Source organism: Xiphophorus couchianus, chromosome 5 (genome assembly GCF_001444195.1).
Source record: "Xiphophorus couchianus chromosome 5, X_couchianus-1.0, whole genome shotgun sequence".
In the NCBI taxonomy this organism is placed as follows: Eukaryota; Metazoa; Chordata; class Actinopteri; order Cyprinodontiformes; family Poeciliidae; genus Xiphophorus; species Xiphophorus couchianus.
The window spans coordinates 13,611,516-13,627,967 of record NC_040232.1 but is presented as its reverse complement, the minus strand read 5'-3'; the positions used below and the strand labels follow the sequence as shown (position 1 = coordinate 13,627,967).

At 39.4% G+C, this 16,452-nt stretch overlaps 2 protein-coding genes across 2 annotated transcripts; one reads left to right on the top strand and one right to left on the bottom strand.

The window, feature by feature from the left end:
- Nucleotides 1–86: 86 nt before the first annotated feature.
- uba6 (ubiquitin like modifier activating enzyme 6) lies at nt 87–10,578 on the bottom strand. The gene is made up of 32 exons (XM_028016748.1): nt 10,484–10,578; nt 9,944–10,036; nt 9,683–9,777; nt 9,553–9,581; nt 9,343–9,437; nt 8,325–8,436; nt 7,744–7,824; nt 7,532–7,654; nt 7,311–7,434; nt 7,018–7,121; nt 6,855–6,917; nt 6,113–6,189; nt 5,900–5,966; nt 5,664–5,807; nt 5,414–5,560; nt 5,251–5,331; nt 5,071–5,148; nt 4,800–4,981; nt 4,252–4,357; nt 4,094–4,183; nt 3,933–4,013; nt 3,726–3,854; nt 3,572–3,623; nt 3,418–3,481; nt 3,251–3,320; nt 3,093–3,164; nt 2,891–3,014; nt 2,589–2,782; nt 2,243–2,370; nt 1,976–2,063; nt 1,467–1,561; nt 87–1,390 (listed from the first exon to the last, which is right to left on the bottom strand). Exons 2-32 carry the CDS (start codon nt 9,982–9,984, stop codon nt 1,249–1,251), a joined length of 3,078 nt encoding a protein of 1,025 aa, XP_027872549.1. The 5' UTR covers nt 9,985–10,036; nt 10,484–10,578; the 3' UTR covers nt 87–1,248.
- A 1,531-nt stretch (nt 10,579–12,109) lies between these two features.
- grhprb (glyoxylate reductase/hydroxypyruvate reductase b) lies at nt 12,110–15,993 on the top strand. Its single transcript, XM_028018519.1, has 9 exons — nt 12,110–12,341; nt 12,613–12,746; nt 13,273–13,345; nt 13,466–13,582; nt 13,680–13,768; nt 13,849–13,953; nt 14,821–14,956; nt 15,121–15,251; nt 15,338–15,993. The coding sequence occupies exons 1-9, from the start codon at nt 12,169–12,171 to the stop codon at nt 15,457–15,459; spliced, it is 1,080 nt and encodes a 359-aa protein (XP_027874320.1). The 5' UTR covers nt 12,110–12,168; the 3' UTR covers nt 15,460–15,993.
- The last annotated feature ends 459 nt before the right edge of the window (nt 15,994–16,452 follow it).

The window sequence follows — 16,452 nt, the reverse complement described above, 5'->3', positions numbered from 1 at the left end:
ACAAAAAACGTTAAATGGATGAATGAGAACACAACCAATCTCCGAACTGTTTTCAGGTCAGTATTTTCATTAAAAAGCAGACAACCTTTGACTTCATCCTCCCAAGTTTTTAATCAAGTTGGAACTCCATTCAGAACCACTAAGATATGCCTTCAAATATAAGCAATTTCAAAGTCCTTTGATGCAGCCTCCAACTGGAACAAAACAGGAGTAAATACACAAATGGTTTCAGCTCATCGCCAACAATTAACCAGTGCACCATGACTCAACAGAGCTCATCAACACGAGGCTCAGTTTGACACAAAAAATTAGTAACAAGTAAATAAATACATGTCTCATGAAAACATCTATGAACAATGATAAAGAGGAACAATATATTCCAGAAAAATGTGTTTAAAACAAAGTATGAAAACATCTGCTCATCTTTACCCAAAGGACTTTACTTTCTAACACGGAGGACACCGTCAGTGCAGTCATTAGAAAAGAAAATAATGAGATGGGCAAGACCAGCAGCTACATTTGAGTGTTACTGGCTCCTCACATCAGTTGCATCGTTTGATTGAAATGCAGTGTGGTAAAATTATCTTCCAGTGACAAAGCACAGGGGGGTGTAGATGATGGTCATCTTTCTTAAAACACTGTTGTGATGTCACCATTGTTTTTATGACCCGAAAAGAACAATCATCTGGAGACACATTTATAGTCAGCATCTTTGGTCATTTTGTCACTGGCTTATTGGACCCCTTTAACTATACAACAGCTTGATCTGTTTCTATGAACACAAGAGTGGCCAACAGTTGATTTCTATAGAGTAAGGTGAAGTAATGAGGGGAAGGATTAACTGAGCCAGGCAGATGAAGAAATTGGCTATCAGAAGAAAAAAAAATCATTTAAGGCATCAACACAGGCACAGCTGTGCATTTCAGAGTAAAAACCAGAACATATGTACAGAGAGGTACAATAATAAGTGCTACTTAAGCAGCTTTAACTTCCTGGCTATTTGTGCAGCAAGAACGCCTGTCTGTCTTGCTGCATGAAGCTCTGGAGACGGGAGGGGAGATGGTAGTGGGGCTGTGCTGGGGCCGGGAGTTTTACCGTAGTCAAATCAAAACCTGAAGGGAAAACTCTTGTCCCCACCAGGCTTCTGTTCTTGATGGAGAGGGGGAAGGGAGGAGGAGTATAACAGAGTGCTTGAAGTAAGAGAAATAAGGACACCATAGGTTTTTGAGGGCGACGTCTCTGGAGCTGTCAGGGTGCCTTACTCTCCGGGCTGAAGTGGTACCTGACAGGAGGACCAGGGAGGTCCTCGTCTCCGTCTGATTCTGGAGCGAATGATACGGTGAGGTCGACATAGCGACGGGCCGCCGATGGCTTGATAAGCTTCTGCATCCTGCGGGAGACGGAGGATAAAAGCTTTAAAGAAAGAATATTGTAAAATAGAAACATTTTAGGAGTCAAGTCTTTACGTCAGCTTGAGTCTCTTTGAATGTCCAGGCATCACAGGAACATAGAGCATCTTTACACCATGGACAACCATGCTCGGTTCAATCCCGTACTTTTCCTACAAAAACATGAAATTGTCAAATTTATTATGTTTGAAAATGAGTAACTGCAAAGTATTGAAACACTAAATCAGCCAAGAGATCTCAATCAGACAATTGTTCCTATATTGATTTTCCATCTCCCCCATTCAATAATGCATGAAAACTAAGAAATGCCTCCAGATTTAGTTTATAAATGCATCACTTAAATATTACTTTATTTTCTGTGCAATTAAAAATTATCTGATGTTTCTTTTCTGCTCAATATTCCTTTGAATAGGAAAAAAAAAATCAGAATGGGTCAAAATCTTAAACTTTGTATCAGGCAGGAGAAGGACGATGGCTGCATGTTGAGTTTGAAAATATTTGTTGGGCTTTAAAAGTAAAGTTGCAACTACTGAGACAGAGCTGAATTATGCAAAAGAATGTCTCACCCTCACTGCATTCATGAAGTCAGAGAGAGTGAAATCCTCGTGGCCGAAGATAGTCCAACAGTCCCAAATAGAAAAGAAGATGTTGTTCCTGGAAAAGATGTCACATTCAGTACCTTAGCAAAAACTGGTGTGAATGAAGAGGTGAGATTAAAAGATTCATTAAAGGGTAACATCCTGTATTAGCAAAAATGCTTATGTTGTGATTTCTAAGTTTATCACCATGGTGGTAATGTGTGCATGATGGAGGAAATCTACTGATGCTTCTACCTGATGGGAGTCCGTTTAACTGGGGCGGGCTCCGTGAGCACCACTACTGGAATGGCCAAGTTAAAGAAGCAGTTCTTGAAAGATTCAAATCCGTATCCACCGACCACCTTGATCAACTCCAGTGCCACCTATATCATTAAAAATAATAACCATGCTGTCACCATTCAGCCAAATTTAAATTTACGAAAAATACTCAATTCAGATGCAAGGCATGAAGGTTAAGTGTTTATTAGAGCAAACAAGAACTCAACTCAAGTTCAAGTTTGCTCAAATAATTAAATTACTTCAGCAGCTTTAAACACATATACTTTTCAGGTTTACTTTGAATACCTTTCAGCTTACTCACCAGTCCCGCCACGGCAGCGGTTGCTGTAGCGATGGCGGGGATGATCTTCCCAGCGATGCGTTTTGTCTTCAGTCTGTCTGCCGGCTCGATGGAGTACATCCGGGCTCGGATGGAGGAGGCCGACGTGACAAAGTCTATGTGACCGTTGTTGTCGTCGTCTTTTTCAAACTGAAGGGGCCTCATCTGTAATCCTTCTGCAAAAAGAAGAGAAAGAAAAAAAAAACAAAACTGGATGTGATCAAAACAACAGGAGGAAGCATCTTTCATTTTGCACATCAGCTGAATGAAGTTTGTCTGCACACCTGGTGTGACCTTGTTTGTGACGATGGCCTGCTCAAGCTGCATAATGGCTTCCCTCTCCTCTTCGCTGCTTAGAGGCATCTTTGTCGAGTCGGGCTTCCTAGCAGTCTCATCCGTCTCTATACACTAACAACAGAGCAAAGATAAATTATCGGTTATTTTAACAGACAGAAATGGAGAAGCTAGCTAAGAAGCATAACCTACTTTCTCTGAGGGTCTGTACTCAGGAATTTTGACATCAGAAAGAATCCTGGTCACAGTGTCCTCAGAAAGATCCTGATGACCAAAAAAGTCCAGGCAGTCAGCGATTACATTTAAATTACATTTGTTTGACAATACAAGCACAAATGTATGTGACCTACGTTTTCTGAGTAGGCGATATTATAAACCTCGGCATAGAGACGGGCAGTGCTGACGATGAAGGTGAAGTGCCTGATTGAGGTGGGGGAAAAAAAAAAAAAAAAAAAGAGGGTGAGGCTTTGATGACAGAAATGAAATATATAAAGAAAACACACAAAAGTCTACTCACAATGGGTCTTTCAAGTCAAAATCAATAGGTGTGGGGGGTCTTTTTGGGGACTGCCAAAACAAACCTGTTAAAGCACAAAGTGTGAGATATGTTTTTCTGTAGATGCATTTAATATTTTTATTTTAATAAAGAAAGAAAAGCCACAAAAACTCACTTCCATCTTTTAATCTCGTTTCCAGAGGAAATGAGTGCAAGAGCTGCAGGGCCTGGATAGTAAGCAGCACAAAAACAATATTAGGGTTAAAATGCCTCTCCATTTTAACCTCTTTATAAACATTCATATGCATCTATAGGTCGAGACCAGACACCTTTCTTTTGAAATACTTTTCAAACTTCAGACGGGCAATGTGGATACACTGCTTCCACTGACCAGGACGTCTGCTTAGCAGCTTAATGACCTGAAAGGATCCCTCCAGACTTTCCCCCTCCTGCATCCTCTACACACACACACAGCACAGAGATTTACAGTGATGCTAAACGACCACGAAAACAACGGGTGCAGCATTAAATCTCACCTGCAGCACAACATCAGGTGAAGGGTGTGTCTGCCAGAATGAGTCGTAAATGGAGGGTTTATGGAAGAAGGAGCTCTCAAACTACACCAGAAAATCACAACAAAAAGCATTAGACAATAGTCTCAGTAGCAAAATAATGATCAGATTCATTGAGGTGAGACCTTGTCTCTGGCCCACTGGATGGTATGCTCTATAACCGAAGGGAAAGACTTGAGGGTGCAGAACGGGATCTCCTCCTCAGGGGGGTCCCTCTGAGAGGAAAAACAGATGGTTCAGAACATAAAACACAAAACAAACATGACCAGGAAATAATACTCACATGGCTGTTGTATGACTCTGTTAAGCTTGGAACAATGATCTCAGTGTGTCCTTTAGTTCCCATGGTGCCTGAGTCCAAGAAAGGTCTCTGATTGGACACGCAGCGGCTGGAAATGCAACATGAAAAAAATATTACATTTAAAATTGAACAATTTCGGGGCGTGCCGTGGTGGCGGTGGGGTTAGCGCGACCCACATTCAGAGGCAACATCGACTCCCGGACCCGACGACGTTTACCGCATGTCTTCCCCCCTTTCCTGTCAGCCTACTTTGAAAAAGGGACACTAGAGCCCACAAAAAAAAAAAAGCTGTTGTCACAGCTAATCATGGATCCTTTTAAGGCAGCAGAAAGAAAAAGTCATGTGTATTTTATTTGTAGCTCTTAAATATACATCAAAATTAGCTAAAACCTTGAAAATATCTTCAAAATGTCTCAGCGGTGTGTGTTTAGTAATACGCAAGAAATAAACGGACAAAAGTATAGTGGATATTAGCTGCTATGTACAAACCATTTCCTTTCCTTTAAAAATGGATTGTAGTTCAAACCAACCTGTCCACGTATCTCCTCGCCTCCACGTTGTCCAGCGCAGTAACCACTATGTTCATGGAGGAGTAGAAGGAGTCGCTGTAGATGTTTTCAGAAGCTGGACACACCTTGTTTAGGTGAGCATCCACCTGCAGCTCTGGGTTGATGTCAAGAGTGGCGCCTGCTGCTGTGGTACTTTTTGGCTTCTGAGACAGCAAAGGCGGGGCAAGGAGTTAAATTAATTTAGCTTCTGATATTAGTTCATGTAGAAACTATAAAGGTGACATCCGTTAACCTGTATGTGATGGGGTCTGAAGAGGAACTGCCTGTTCAGGTTAGACTTTTCTATGAGGTCTGGGTCTGTGACGCAAACCTTGGATGCGACACAAAAAATATATATTCACCAAAGCTGTATTACATAAGCAGATGAAGGCAATGCGTTCAGAAAGAAGAGGGGTGATGTGAAGACGCCCACCTCTCCAGAGCTTTTTGCCAATCCGACGCCAAGGAGGGCAAAGTTTTTCAGCATTTCACAGCCTATGGCACCACAGCCGACCTTAGAAAGAGAAACAATTAAGGATTATTTGGCACAAACATCCTGCAATTAATGCAATAATATTGATAAATCCAGAGCCTACCATAAAAACCCTGAGCTTGTGTAGTTCAAGACACAATGATTCACCAATGCAGGCTCGTAATCCATCATAGCGGTCACCTCGAGGGAAAAACTCCTCAACAGCAAGAGACTGAAGAGGTCTGACCAGCTCGATGGTATCGAGGTAAAACTGAACAATTGGAGAGGAACGGGTCAAATTAACAAAGAATTTGAGTATACCTTCAGGGCGAGTTGTCAGTAAGATCCTTTTGGCCTCTGAAATAATCTCCTACCCATTGCTGCAGTGGAGCAAATTTCCCTGTAATGGCCTTGAGAACTTCCTGACTCGCTATTCCTCCCACAGCAGCAGCTAACGGAGGAAGGGTTCCCCTGGCCGTCCGAGACAGACAGCGCACCACCTCAGCATTTACAGGAACCTACGATGAAGGAGGTTGAAACAAGAAGAAAGATAGCTGATAATGAATCAGAATGCATTATTGAGAATCTAAAAAAAGAACTAAAAGCTCACTTTGTTCAAAAGTGTTGTATTCACTTCCTCAGTCAGGTTTAGTAAAACCTCAGCATCCTGTAAGCACCTGATGATGATGAAAGCATAACAATTTATTATCTCTCTTTGTGCATTTTTTACATTCGTTTTTTTTATCATAAACCTGAATTACAGAATGTAGAGCAGGAAATCACAGTGGAGGTAGAAAAAAACCCCCAGAGAAAGTTTGTTTACCCAATGTTAGGAAGTCTACAGTGCTTGACCTGGAAGTTATCCAGAGCCAGCATGGCAGCGTGGATTTGTAGCGGAGCCTGATGGGTAGAAAACAAAAATGTAATTAAAGCACAAACACCAGGCTCAGCTTAGTTTGGTTTAGCTTGTTTTGCAGGTTGAGAAAAGGATGTTCGATGGACGAATGGACATTGTTTCCGTCGATTGTCAGTGAGGTTTTTAAAAATGTGAACTAAGATTACTGGACAAGACCAGTTTAATCAGTGCATCAAGATGGATGAGGATGTATGGCATTTCTTTTTTCATCTAATCTAAAATGCATTAGATCATTTGGCACATTGGCTACAGATCAGAGAAGCATATCCCTAGTGTTCATAAATGCATCACTTTTCTTTCACCATTACTGAAGCATGAAGCGATTCTCTTCTGGTTTACCCACATTTTAGCAACAAATTTTATATTTTTCATATTCTGATTTCTTCTGAAATACTTATCCAGATAAATCCAAGTCCAAACTTTCCAACATTTTTGTAAACCAACTGTATAGAGACTGACTCATCAGCATACGAATCACAGTCATATTAATTTCCAGCTCATCCAGGTCTGCATCACCTTAGTTACTGTTTAATACATGATTTAATTTAACACAGAAGTGCACACTATCTTAAAATGGCATTAAATGCAGAGTCACACCTGAATTCACCAATATGAGATATATACTTCCCAGCTTCCTTTCCATTCTTACCTCTGGTTTACTGAAGTCTGGAATCAGAACCTGAGGATCACAAAGCTGTCGCTCTAATGCTTCCTGTAATACATAAAAGGCATAGAGTAAATAGGTTGTTTTTTAATTACTGTTCACCTTTTTTGTCCAAAGTTAATATTTAGAGAGTAAAATATTTACTCACAAAAGAATATGTCTTAGGGGTCTTCACCATTACAAAGAAGCCTCCATGTGCATAGGGCTGAAGTTGTGATGTATCTCCTATTTCAAAGCTGTGAGGGGAAAGTACTGATACCACACACAGCCACAAAAATATAAAACACAAAGCTTTTATTAGTTTACCGTTATACAACATCATCCAGTAGACATAGCTACAGCAATGCCAGCAGTCAAACTACAAGTGTGTTCAGTTTTTTTTGTTGTTGCCCATTTTAAATATTTCAACACCAAAACTGTTCCACTCAGGAAAGACGATACCTGTGACCTGCCGTACAGTCCCATTGAGTGCTACCATCCCATGGACCTCTCTGAAGATAACACTGTGGCCTGTCTGTAAGCCATGGGGGTGGTTGTCCATGCAGGTTACAATCCCAGGATTGTTCTGAGTTACAATGAGATTTTTTGTTTTTAAGTGGATAAAGTTCAGAATCAGCCGGACTTCCTCTTGTGTGGACACAATACAACAGCATGAACGCTACCTGAGTGATACTTTGGATGAAAATTTCTTTGGGCTCTTCTCCTGTGGGATCAGACACCTCGAACGTTTCCCCAAAGTCACAAAAAATGCGTGCACAGATGCCGTAAGCGTCACAGCCGATGAACTGGTGAAAACAAGGCAACAGGGTTTATTTAAAATGCAGCAGAAAACATATAAAGCAAACAAAGTTATATTGATGGGGTTAAAACTTACTCTGATGGGGGGTTGCTGTGAGTGGCAGAATGTATTTATTCTCTTCTGTAGGTTCAAACTGGCCTCTGTCAAAATCACACACTGCAGTAGACAGAACAGTAAAGAACTGAACGTAGGAAACTGTCTGCAGCAGACAGAGGAGAACAATCTTGATTTAATTTAAATGAGTCAAGACCTGGAGTTGTTAAACTGAAGGACTAGGAAACTGACAGTACTAACTAATAACGAGTCAAAACGGATAATTCTCACATACTTTGATTAAACCTTTATGGTAATATCTTGTACTGAAACAAACAACATTTTATTACCTTAGAAATACAAAGTGTAAAGCAATTAATTTATCTTTCTTTCTTCCACAAGAAACTACTGTGAATTTAACCAGAAAACGTATAGCACTTCCCATAAAAAGTAGGGAAAATCTCAACCACTGGAGGTGGGTCGAGTGTACCCACACATGCATTTACAAATCAGCTCCTTCATCACAAGCAGGAGTGTTTAGCAGCTATTTTCTAAGACTAGATTTCTGAAACATATTCAAATGGTTATTTTTTTTTAGACAAGATTCTTAAATATTAACTTACTTGATACTTTCTGAGAAAACTTAGATCAGTGTTGTCATCCACGGGCAATGAGGACATGTCAACTTGGACATATGGGTTTAAGTCAGCAACCCGAGGACACACTGCCTCCACCCTGAAACAGAAGTATTAATTTTAGTTAACATGTGTAATATTAGACTCTTGCCTCAGATTATGATTGAGCAGATCTTGTTTAAAGTTACTTGGCCAATAAGCCATGCTTCTGAATAAAAAAAAATAAATCATGGCAACTACTCAAACAAATATTTTGGTTTGCTTTTCTTTATGGTTAGGAAATTCTGTGGGTAGTCAAAGCCTTACTACTAAGTTCCAAACAACAAAACTAAAAGGCTCATAATACTGACTTAACATATTTTCTATAACGTGGTATTTTAAACATTTACTTGAAATACGTCAAACAATTCTCTTGAAATGCGGCACCAAGTCAAAACATTAACTAAGAAGATATTTTTAAATGCTGATGCTTTCTAGTCCAAATTAAATTTTTTGAATCAAAGCCAAGGCAGGCCGATTTTGTTTGTATAGCACATTTCAGCAACAGGGCAATTCAAAGTGTTTTAAGTGATACAAAGAAGATAAAACAACTAAAAAACAAAACAATACATTGAAATGGAAAAATGATGACAGGATGAAAAAAAAAAAAAACATTAAAACTTATCACGTTCCAGTCATTATTAATTGAATAATTGAAAAAATGGTCATAAGTGGGTTTCACAATAGGACATTGATACAAAACACTAGATGCTAACATTCAGCATCTGGAGAACCCCTGCACTGAAACCTTCTGAAAACTCATGAATCGCTACCTTTTCTAATATGATAAGCGGTCAAATATCAGTGTTCTCTTTAATTTTGATTTAAGTTGTTGATGTATAAACTTAAATGCAAAAATGAATAGCTTTAATGTACATTTAAAATGACAAAATATAATATTAAATTCAAGGTAATGAGTGGATATAAACTTGTGACTGAAACCGCATATCACTACTGTCCACATTACCTGCTTCTATGGCTCAGAACATCCTCGTTGTGGATAAAGAAGTTGCATCCCAGATCCCATGTTTCACAATTCTTGGTGTCGTGAAGAGTAACAGACTGAACAAAACACACATGAACAAAAATCGGAGACTTAGGAAGGTTCAGATCTGACTCTGGTGCTCAATAATAGTACAATTTTGTTGAGCACTAGACAGTACAAGATCCTACCTACCTTCACACCAGCCAGAACTATGTTCTTTGCTGAGGAAACACAAAAGTAAAATCAAATGCAGTTAGTGATGGTTATGCACGTATTAAAAAAAATTTTTACAAAAAAAAAAAAAAAAAGTTTCCCTGCCCACCTATCTCTACTCCCAGTGCTCCCATTCCACTGAGAAAGACTGAGGACTGGGCCATCTGGTGCATAGCACTGTCTCCAAGCACATACCGCTGCCGGCTGAACAGGAGGAGATCGTGAAGAAGGAGAAAGTGTGAGAAAAGGTGAGGATCACGGACTGCTGTGTGGTGAAGTGCGCCGTCATATCCTGACCCGACTGCCACGCCATGTTATCTGTGCTGTCGGGTTAATTAATGAGAGAATCACCACACTGCACTGCACTTGCCTGTACAGTGAGTCGTCAATTTCCATCAGGTCTGCAGCCATGCTCAGAGGGGAAGGGGTGACGATTCGGTCGTTTCAAAAGTCTCCACTCTTTCTAAAACAGGAAGACACAACGTGACATTTGTGGCATTTTGCTGCTCTGTTTTTAAACCAACGCCCAACTGCAGGTTAGCTACGTGGCTAACTGGTTGTCAGTAGCCGCGGCTCTGAGCCTCGAGTCAGAACAACGTGTTCGGCTCCAGGGCCCTTTAACCGTGAAACATTAAAATAAAGTAAACCGGTACTTTATTAAAATACACAGATAACTGCTGATTGAAACTCAACGTTAGCTCCTACATTAGCACTGAGTGTCACTCCCGGTGAGGTACCGGTGAACAGGACTCATCATAAACTCGTTAAAAGTGGGAACAGAAACACCAGGCGACACAAAACTGTCCAAATTATTCAACTGTTTAAGGAAACAAAACCTCCGTAATATAGTGTGTCAAATATGCTGCTAAAATTGTTACGATAATAAGAATTTAAAAGCATAAGCTTGTACCTGACAGTATGCGCGATGGGTAGCTTCGAATGAATCGCTGTGACTGGTTAAAAACGAGAAGTGCTTCCGGGTTACTCTGATCACGTGACTCAAAATATCCAATGATTTCCTAGTAGATCATTTCTGACTGTTTTTGGAGGGGGAGAAAGTTCAGATTGTTTTGATGTTTCTCAAAATGATTAACACACGAATTTAATAAAATATCATTGTTTTTTTTTGTATAAACATGTTCATAATTCATGATTTAAATAGAACTGTTATAAATAACGAAAACATATATTGTATGCTGAAATAGAATTACTAAAATATTACTTAAATCACAGCTGTCAAACTCCAGTCCTCAAGAGCCGGTGTCCTGCAGTTTTTAGATGTGCCACAGGTACAAACCACTGGAATAAAATGGCTTAATTACCTCCTCCTTGTGTAGATCAGTTCTCCAGAGCCTTACTAATGACCTAATTATTCTATTCAGGTGTGGTGCAGCATAAATCATTTCCTGTTTGCAGCCTCTGTCTCTATGGCTGATGTGGTTAGGCTAAACTGCACATTAACAGGCCAGTCATCTCGTCTGTGTAACACTGACATACAGCTGATAGTGGCTGACAGATCAAACAAATTCATAGTGTGCAGCTTGTATCACAGCAAAGTGAAATGATTATATTAATATAAGATTTTAATTAACTTTGTCTTTAATAAAGTATTTAATCACAAAATATGAAATTATTTCAATTAAAATTTATTTCAAATATTTTTTATTTACTACACAAATATGCAAAATTTTGCCTTGGTCTTTCTTATAATATCCCTATAAAATACAATAGTTTAATAGCAACACATTACCCCTAATATGAAAGCTTTTCCCATGTATCCCATTTATGTTTATACTACTTACATAGTATGTAAGTAGTATAAACTACTACTTACATGCTATGTAATTAGCATGTAAGCATGTCTGTAGAACATGCTATGTTTGCGTTCAGAACATAGCATGTTCTGAAAAACTCAAATAAAAATGAACAGGCTGATGGTTTTTTTATAATGATACACCTTTGTTGCAAGTTTTTATCAATATAATTTTTTAATCTGGCTTTCGTCCCCTCATCCTGATTGTTTCTATTTTTCTTAATGCACTATAATAAAAATGTTGTCTTTTTATTTCAATAGGTTTGTTTCTATTTTCTAAACAAACCATAAGTTTTACAGACTGCTCTTGGGAGACTTGGAGGACATCACTGATCCAGGGTGAGCTGGACAGAAGAACAGAATGTGTTTGGGTACTCTCCTGTGTAAAGAAACAAAGGTCAACAGCCAAGTGAAACATTTACATCTGACTGAGTTCAATTTGGTGGACTGTTTTTGGAAAAAAAATTAACAAACCCAAATAATTGTTTGAACGTGTGTAATGGTCGGATCTTTTTGTGTCTGTTTTGATTTCCATTCCCATTGCAATGCAAATAGATTTCATTTTCACTGAAATCTGGACAAACATTATGTTCTTTTGGTCTGGAAAAAAAGAATTACCCTTCACCTCAAAACCTCTGAGGCATCCTCCCTTTGATCACATTGGTCGAACACACATGGGAACCTCCTCCTAAACTGCAGCCAGAAATGAACGCCTCCCTGCAATAAGACTCTAAACTCCAAAAGAAACACCTCGCCTTACAGAGATCTGCAAGTTACTGGCAATGTTGAGCAGCCGCATGGCACTACGTCGGCTACAGAGGATTGCTGTTGCTCCTTTGAGTTTTACCAGTGGTGCAACAACTAAAGTACAGAGGGACATGTCAACCCTTCCACGGGTTTATGTTACTAGGCAGATCCCATCTGAAGGCCTGAAGATCCTCCAGGATTCTGGACAGTAAGTCAGGAAGGAGTCCTGCAACAGGCTGGAGGACTTCTATTGGTTACCTTCACTTTAATAAGATAAAGAAATGGCAGATAGAATATTATGTCCATACAGCATTTCTGAATAAATGTGTTTCAATGTATTTCATAACTAATATGCCTCAGTTGCATCTTATTTACATCAAAATAGGAGATTATCAGTAAAATCTCAGAGTGGTGTTTGATGCTCTGAGAACCTCAGTAGTTGTCGAATAACTGCTCTGCTTTGCGTTCTCTTCACACAGGGTGCAGTTTGAGCTGTGGGACTCAGATGACGTCCCTGTGCCGAGGAAAGAGCTGCTTCAGAAAGTGAAAGGAGTGGATGGTCTCCTCTGCGTGCTGACTGAAAAGATTGATGCAGAATTGTTGGATGCTGCAGGTATGTAAAAGCATTCAAATCCATCAAACCTTGGGTGTGCCGTGGTGGCGTAGGGGATAGTGCGACCCATATTTGGAGGCCTTGAGTCCTCGACGTGGCCGTCGCGGATTTGACTCCCGGACCTGACGACATTTGCTGCATGTCTTCCCCCGTTTCCTGTCAGCCTACTATCATATAAGGGACACTAGAGCCCACAAAAGACCTCCTAGAGGGGTAAAAAAAAAAAATCCATCAAACCTTTTCCCAAATTTCCATGTCACAAACTTGATTGGCCTGTCATCAGAGATTGAGAACCATATTTTGGTTGGTTGGGAGCTGTGCACTCCTCTTACTATTTTGTGTTGAAAAATTGAACAGTGCTACATGAGTTGCTCAAATTGTTAGATATTGTTTTATAACAGCACTGCTTTAAAGTTCCCTACATTTTTATCTCTTATCTAGGGCTGATTCAATGGCTGTGGATCAGTTTGCAAGACACTACAGAATCCATAAACAAAAGCATGGTGGTTATGTGTTTTTCCTATAGGTTCAAACCTGAAGGTCGTCAGTACTATGTCAGTGGGGTTTGATCATTTATCCTTGGAGGAGCTGAAGAAAAGGTGATCTGTTTTTTTTCCTATAATACATTTAATTGTTAGGTCCTTATATGTATACATTTTGTGGGATTTATTTTAATGAAACATGCTCATGTAGTTGTGTACATTTGTGTCTCTCAACAGAGGAATCCGTGTAGGTTACACCCCTGAGGTCCTGACAGATGCAGTTGCAGAGTTAACTGTAGCTCTGCTGCTTGCAACATCCAGGAGACTCATAGAGGCAACTCATGAAGCGAAGACGTAAGCTCATCCACACAGCACACATCTTTTTAGAAAATATTCCCAAGTTCAGTTAAGTCAAATTTAAACAACCATCTTCAACTGCAACTTGTGTCAGCGGCGGCTGGGGCACATGGAGAACTCTGTGGCTGTGTGGATACGAGCTGGCCAACAGCACTGTGGGAATTCTTGGTCTTGGAAGAATAGGTAACACAACGAATTTACATAAGATGATCTCACAATCACCATACTCATCACGCTGATGTTTTCTTCTGTTTGCTGTCCAGGTGTGGCTATTGCTGAGCGGCTGGCACCTTTCAAAGTGAAAAAGTTCATCTACACAGATGTGGCTCCGAGACCTGAGTTGGCCAAGGCCATCAATGCTGAATATGGTAATATGTGGATCATTGGCACTTATGGCCTGTTTTCACTTTAGGGATTTTTTCAAAGTATTTTTCTGGATAATACCTCAAGCCTTTGGAGTGGAGTTTTGCAAAAAAACAAAGAGAGAGAGGAGGCTAAGCATTACGAAGAATAGTAAATTAAGTTCACAGTTCATATTTTCCCTGTACTTTGAATATGATTGAATTTAATTTGCTTTCTCCTTCTTATGGAGAAAGAGTGCTATGAAAGTAGAGGTCTGGTTCTGTGCAATGCATTTCAAATTGAATTCATTTGGAGCTGTACCTGGAGTGTTGCCACATAAGCTAATGAATAATGCCTGTGTAAAAAAAACATTGGCTTCTGTTTAAATGCAAAAGTTGCAGCTTTTCAGTTTCATTAGAATAATTTGTTTTGCCTTTTTTCACTCTTCAACATCGCTCAGCAAGCAATTCCCTAAGTGGAGGTAAAACTATGTGACCTTCGTGTAAATTGCACAAACAGAACCGGCAGTCCAAATGCAAACAACAAACAGACCAGGAGACATCCAGTCCCAAATAATTATGTTCAAGAAAATCAAAATGCAGAAAATCAGTGTGCAGTACGACATAAAACATGTAGAATTCTCTCCCCGTGCTTAGTAGCAAGCTTAGACGCCAACTCTTCATTGAGTATAGAAGTATAGAAGCAATAGAAAACTTGTTCAAGGCAATACATTTTCATCTGGTGGTTGTGTGCCCACCCTTTGTAGTCCCACGTTCCCATAAGTTTTCTCTGTCTAAACATACTAATAGAAATACATAGATGGGACTGTATTAATTTGCATCTACATCAGTCATTGTATGATATTGTGATTTTCATGTTGTTCATTCTTTAAGTCACACTGGATGAGCTGGCAAAGCAGTCAGATTTCTTGTCGGTATGCTGTGCTCTAACACCGGAGACCAAAGAGATCTGCAACACGAACCTTTTCTCAAAAATGAAAAATACCTCCATCTTCATCAACACCAGCAGGTACCCCAATGTTATTCATCAACACACACCGAGTGACCTCAGAACAGGCAGTACACAACAATCCCTAAATATAGTGTATATAATGGTGTTCTAAAGCTTTTAATAATCAAATTGATTGTCCATGTTGGTTTCTGTCAGTAAATACTGCATTTTTGCTACATTAGAGGAGGGGTGGTAAATCAAGAGGACTTGTATGAAGCGCTGTCCACTGGGCAGATAGCCGGAGCTGGATTAGACGTCACCGTCCCTGAGCCCCTGCCCACCAGCCACCCACTCTTTACTCTCAAAAACTGCGGTGAGTTTGTCAAAGCAGTCAGCTTGAATTACTCTCATTGCTCTCCTCACTTACTGTCAATCATATGTCTTAACTTTCTTCTGCAGTGATTCTTCCACACATTGCAAGTGCGTCCTACAGCACCCGTAACGCCATGTCTGCCCTGGCAGCGAACAACCTCCTGCTTGGCCTGCGGAGCCAGCCAATGATCAAAGAGCTGAAGCTGTGAGGACAGACTTGCTCCAGAGGATCTCAGTTTTGGCGAACTTCAATTTTTCCATTGAAATATTTCCGCTGTTTAGTTTGTTTTATTGCATTCTTCTCTTTTGTGTAAGAAATATTTAACTCAAATGTCATAAATCCTGAAACAACACAACCCATTCGACTGCACAGATAAATGCACTGCATCTTTGTTTATTTACATCAACTTGGATCAGCTCTCCTTTAGCTCCCCCAAAGTGGGGATCAGGACCCCACTTAGGGTCATGAATCAATAAGTCTGGAGCCAAAGAGATCATGTGACAAAACGTCTTGCAAAGAATTGTAAACAAATTTCCAGTTTTGTGCAAAGCTAAAAAAAATTAAGCAGGTTTCAAACCTTGATATCAGAGGGTCTAAATGCCAGAAAAGCAGTGAAATGAGTGTGGATTTATCTTTCAGTATCTACAAAATACAAATAATTGCTAAATTTAGACAAATAATAAAGTTGTGATTAAAGAAGTGGATGTTTAAGCAAATAAATGTAAAAAGGCTGTTTCAGAAATTCTTTGTTTATCCTCTGAATCCAAATGAGACTTTTCTAGGTTTGCTCAGAATTTCTGGAATGAGTTCATATCTGTTAAGTTTAACTACAGAATATTAATAAGAATTTCACCAAAAAAAATGCCCAACAGAGCTCCAATGTTTTATTCAGTCTGTGCAACAAATCAACATATTTTACAACTTTCTCACACACCAGAGACAATGATTTTTTTTTTTTTTTTTACCATTTTATGGTAACAGCATTTGTGAGATAAATAAAAATAATTGTTTTCACATTTAGGAAAACAAACAATTACTCAGCTTTTAAAGCTGGAGAGCGTAAGGCATTTATTATTTAAATTTGCAATATTAAAACTAGAAGAAATACGGTAAGTGCTTTATTTTGAAAATTTATAAACCATTAATTCAACTGCTAGGAAAAAAACACACCAGTAGGATTAATAACAAGTGAAAGTAGTTT

Excerpts from the sequence above, each read along its gene's own strand:
- grhprb (XM_028018519.1), top strand. The coding sequence starts at position 12,169 with ATGTTGAGCAGCCGCATGGCACTACGTCGGCTACAGAGGATTGCTGTT. Across the intron at positions 12,747-13,272 it reads AGAATTGTTGGATGCTGCAG|GTTCAAACCTGAAGGTCGTC; the intron begins GTATGTAAAAGC and ends TTTTTCCTATAG. Across the intron at positions 13,346-13,465 it reads TTGGAGGAGCTGAAGAAAAG|AGGAATCCGTGTAGGTTACA; the intron begins GTGATCTGTTTT and ends GTCTCTCAACAG.
- uba6 (XM_028016748.1), bottom strand. The coding sequence starts at position 9,984 with ATGGCTGCAGACCTGATGGAAATTGACGACTCACTGTACAG. Across the intron at positions 7,655-7,743 it reads CACAGCAACCCCCCATCAGA|TTCATCGGCTGTGACGCTTA; the intron begins GTAAGTTTTAAC and ends TGTTTTCACCAG. Across the intron at positions 3,624-3,725 it reads AAAAGTATTTCAAAAGAAAG|GCCCTGCAGCTCTTGCACTC; the intron begins GTGTCTGGTCTC and ends CTTACTATCCAG.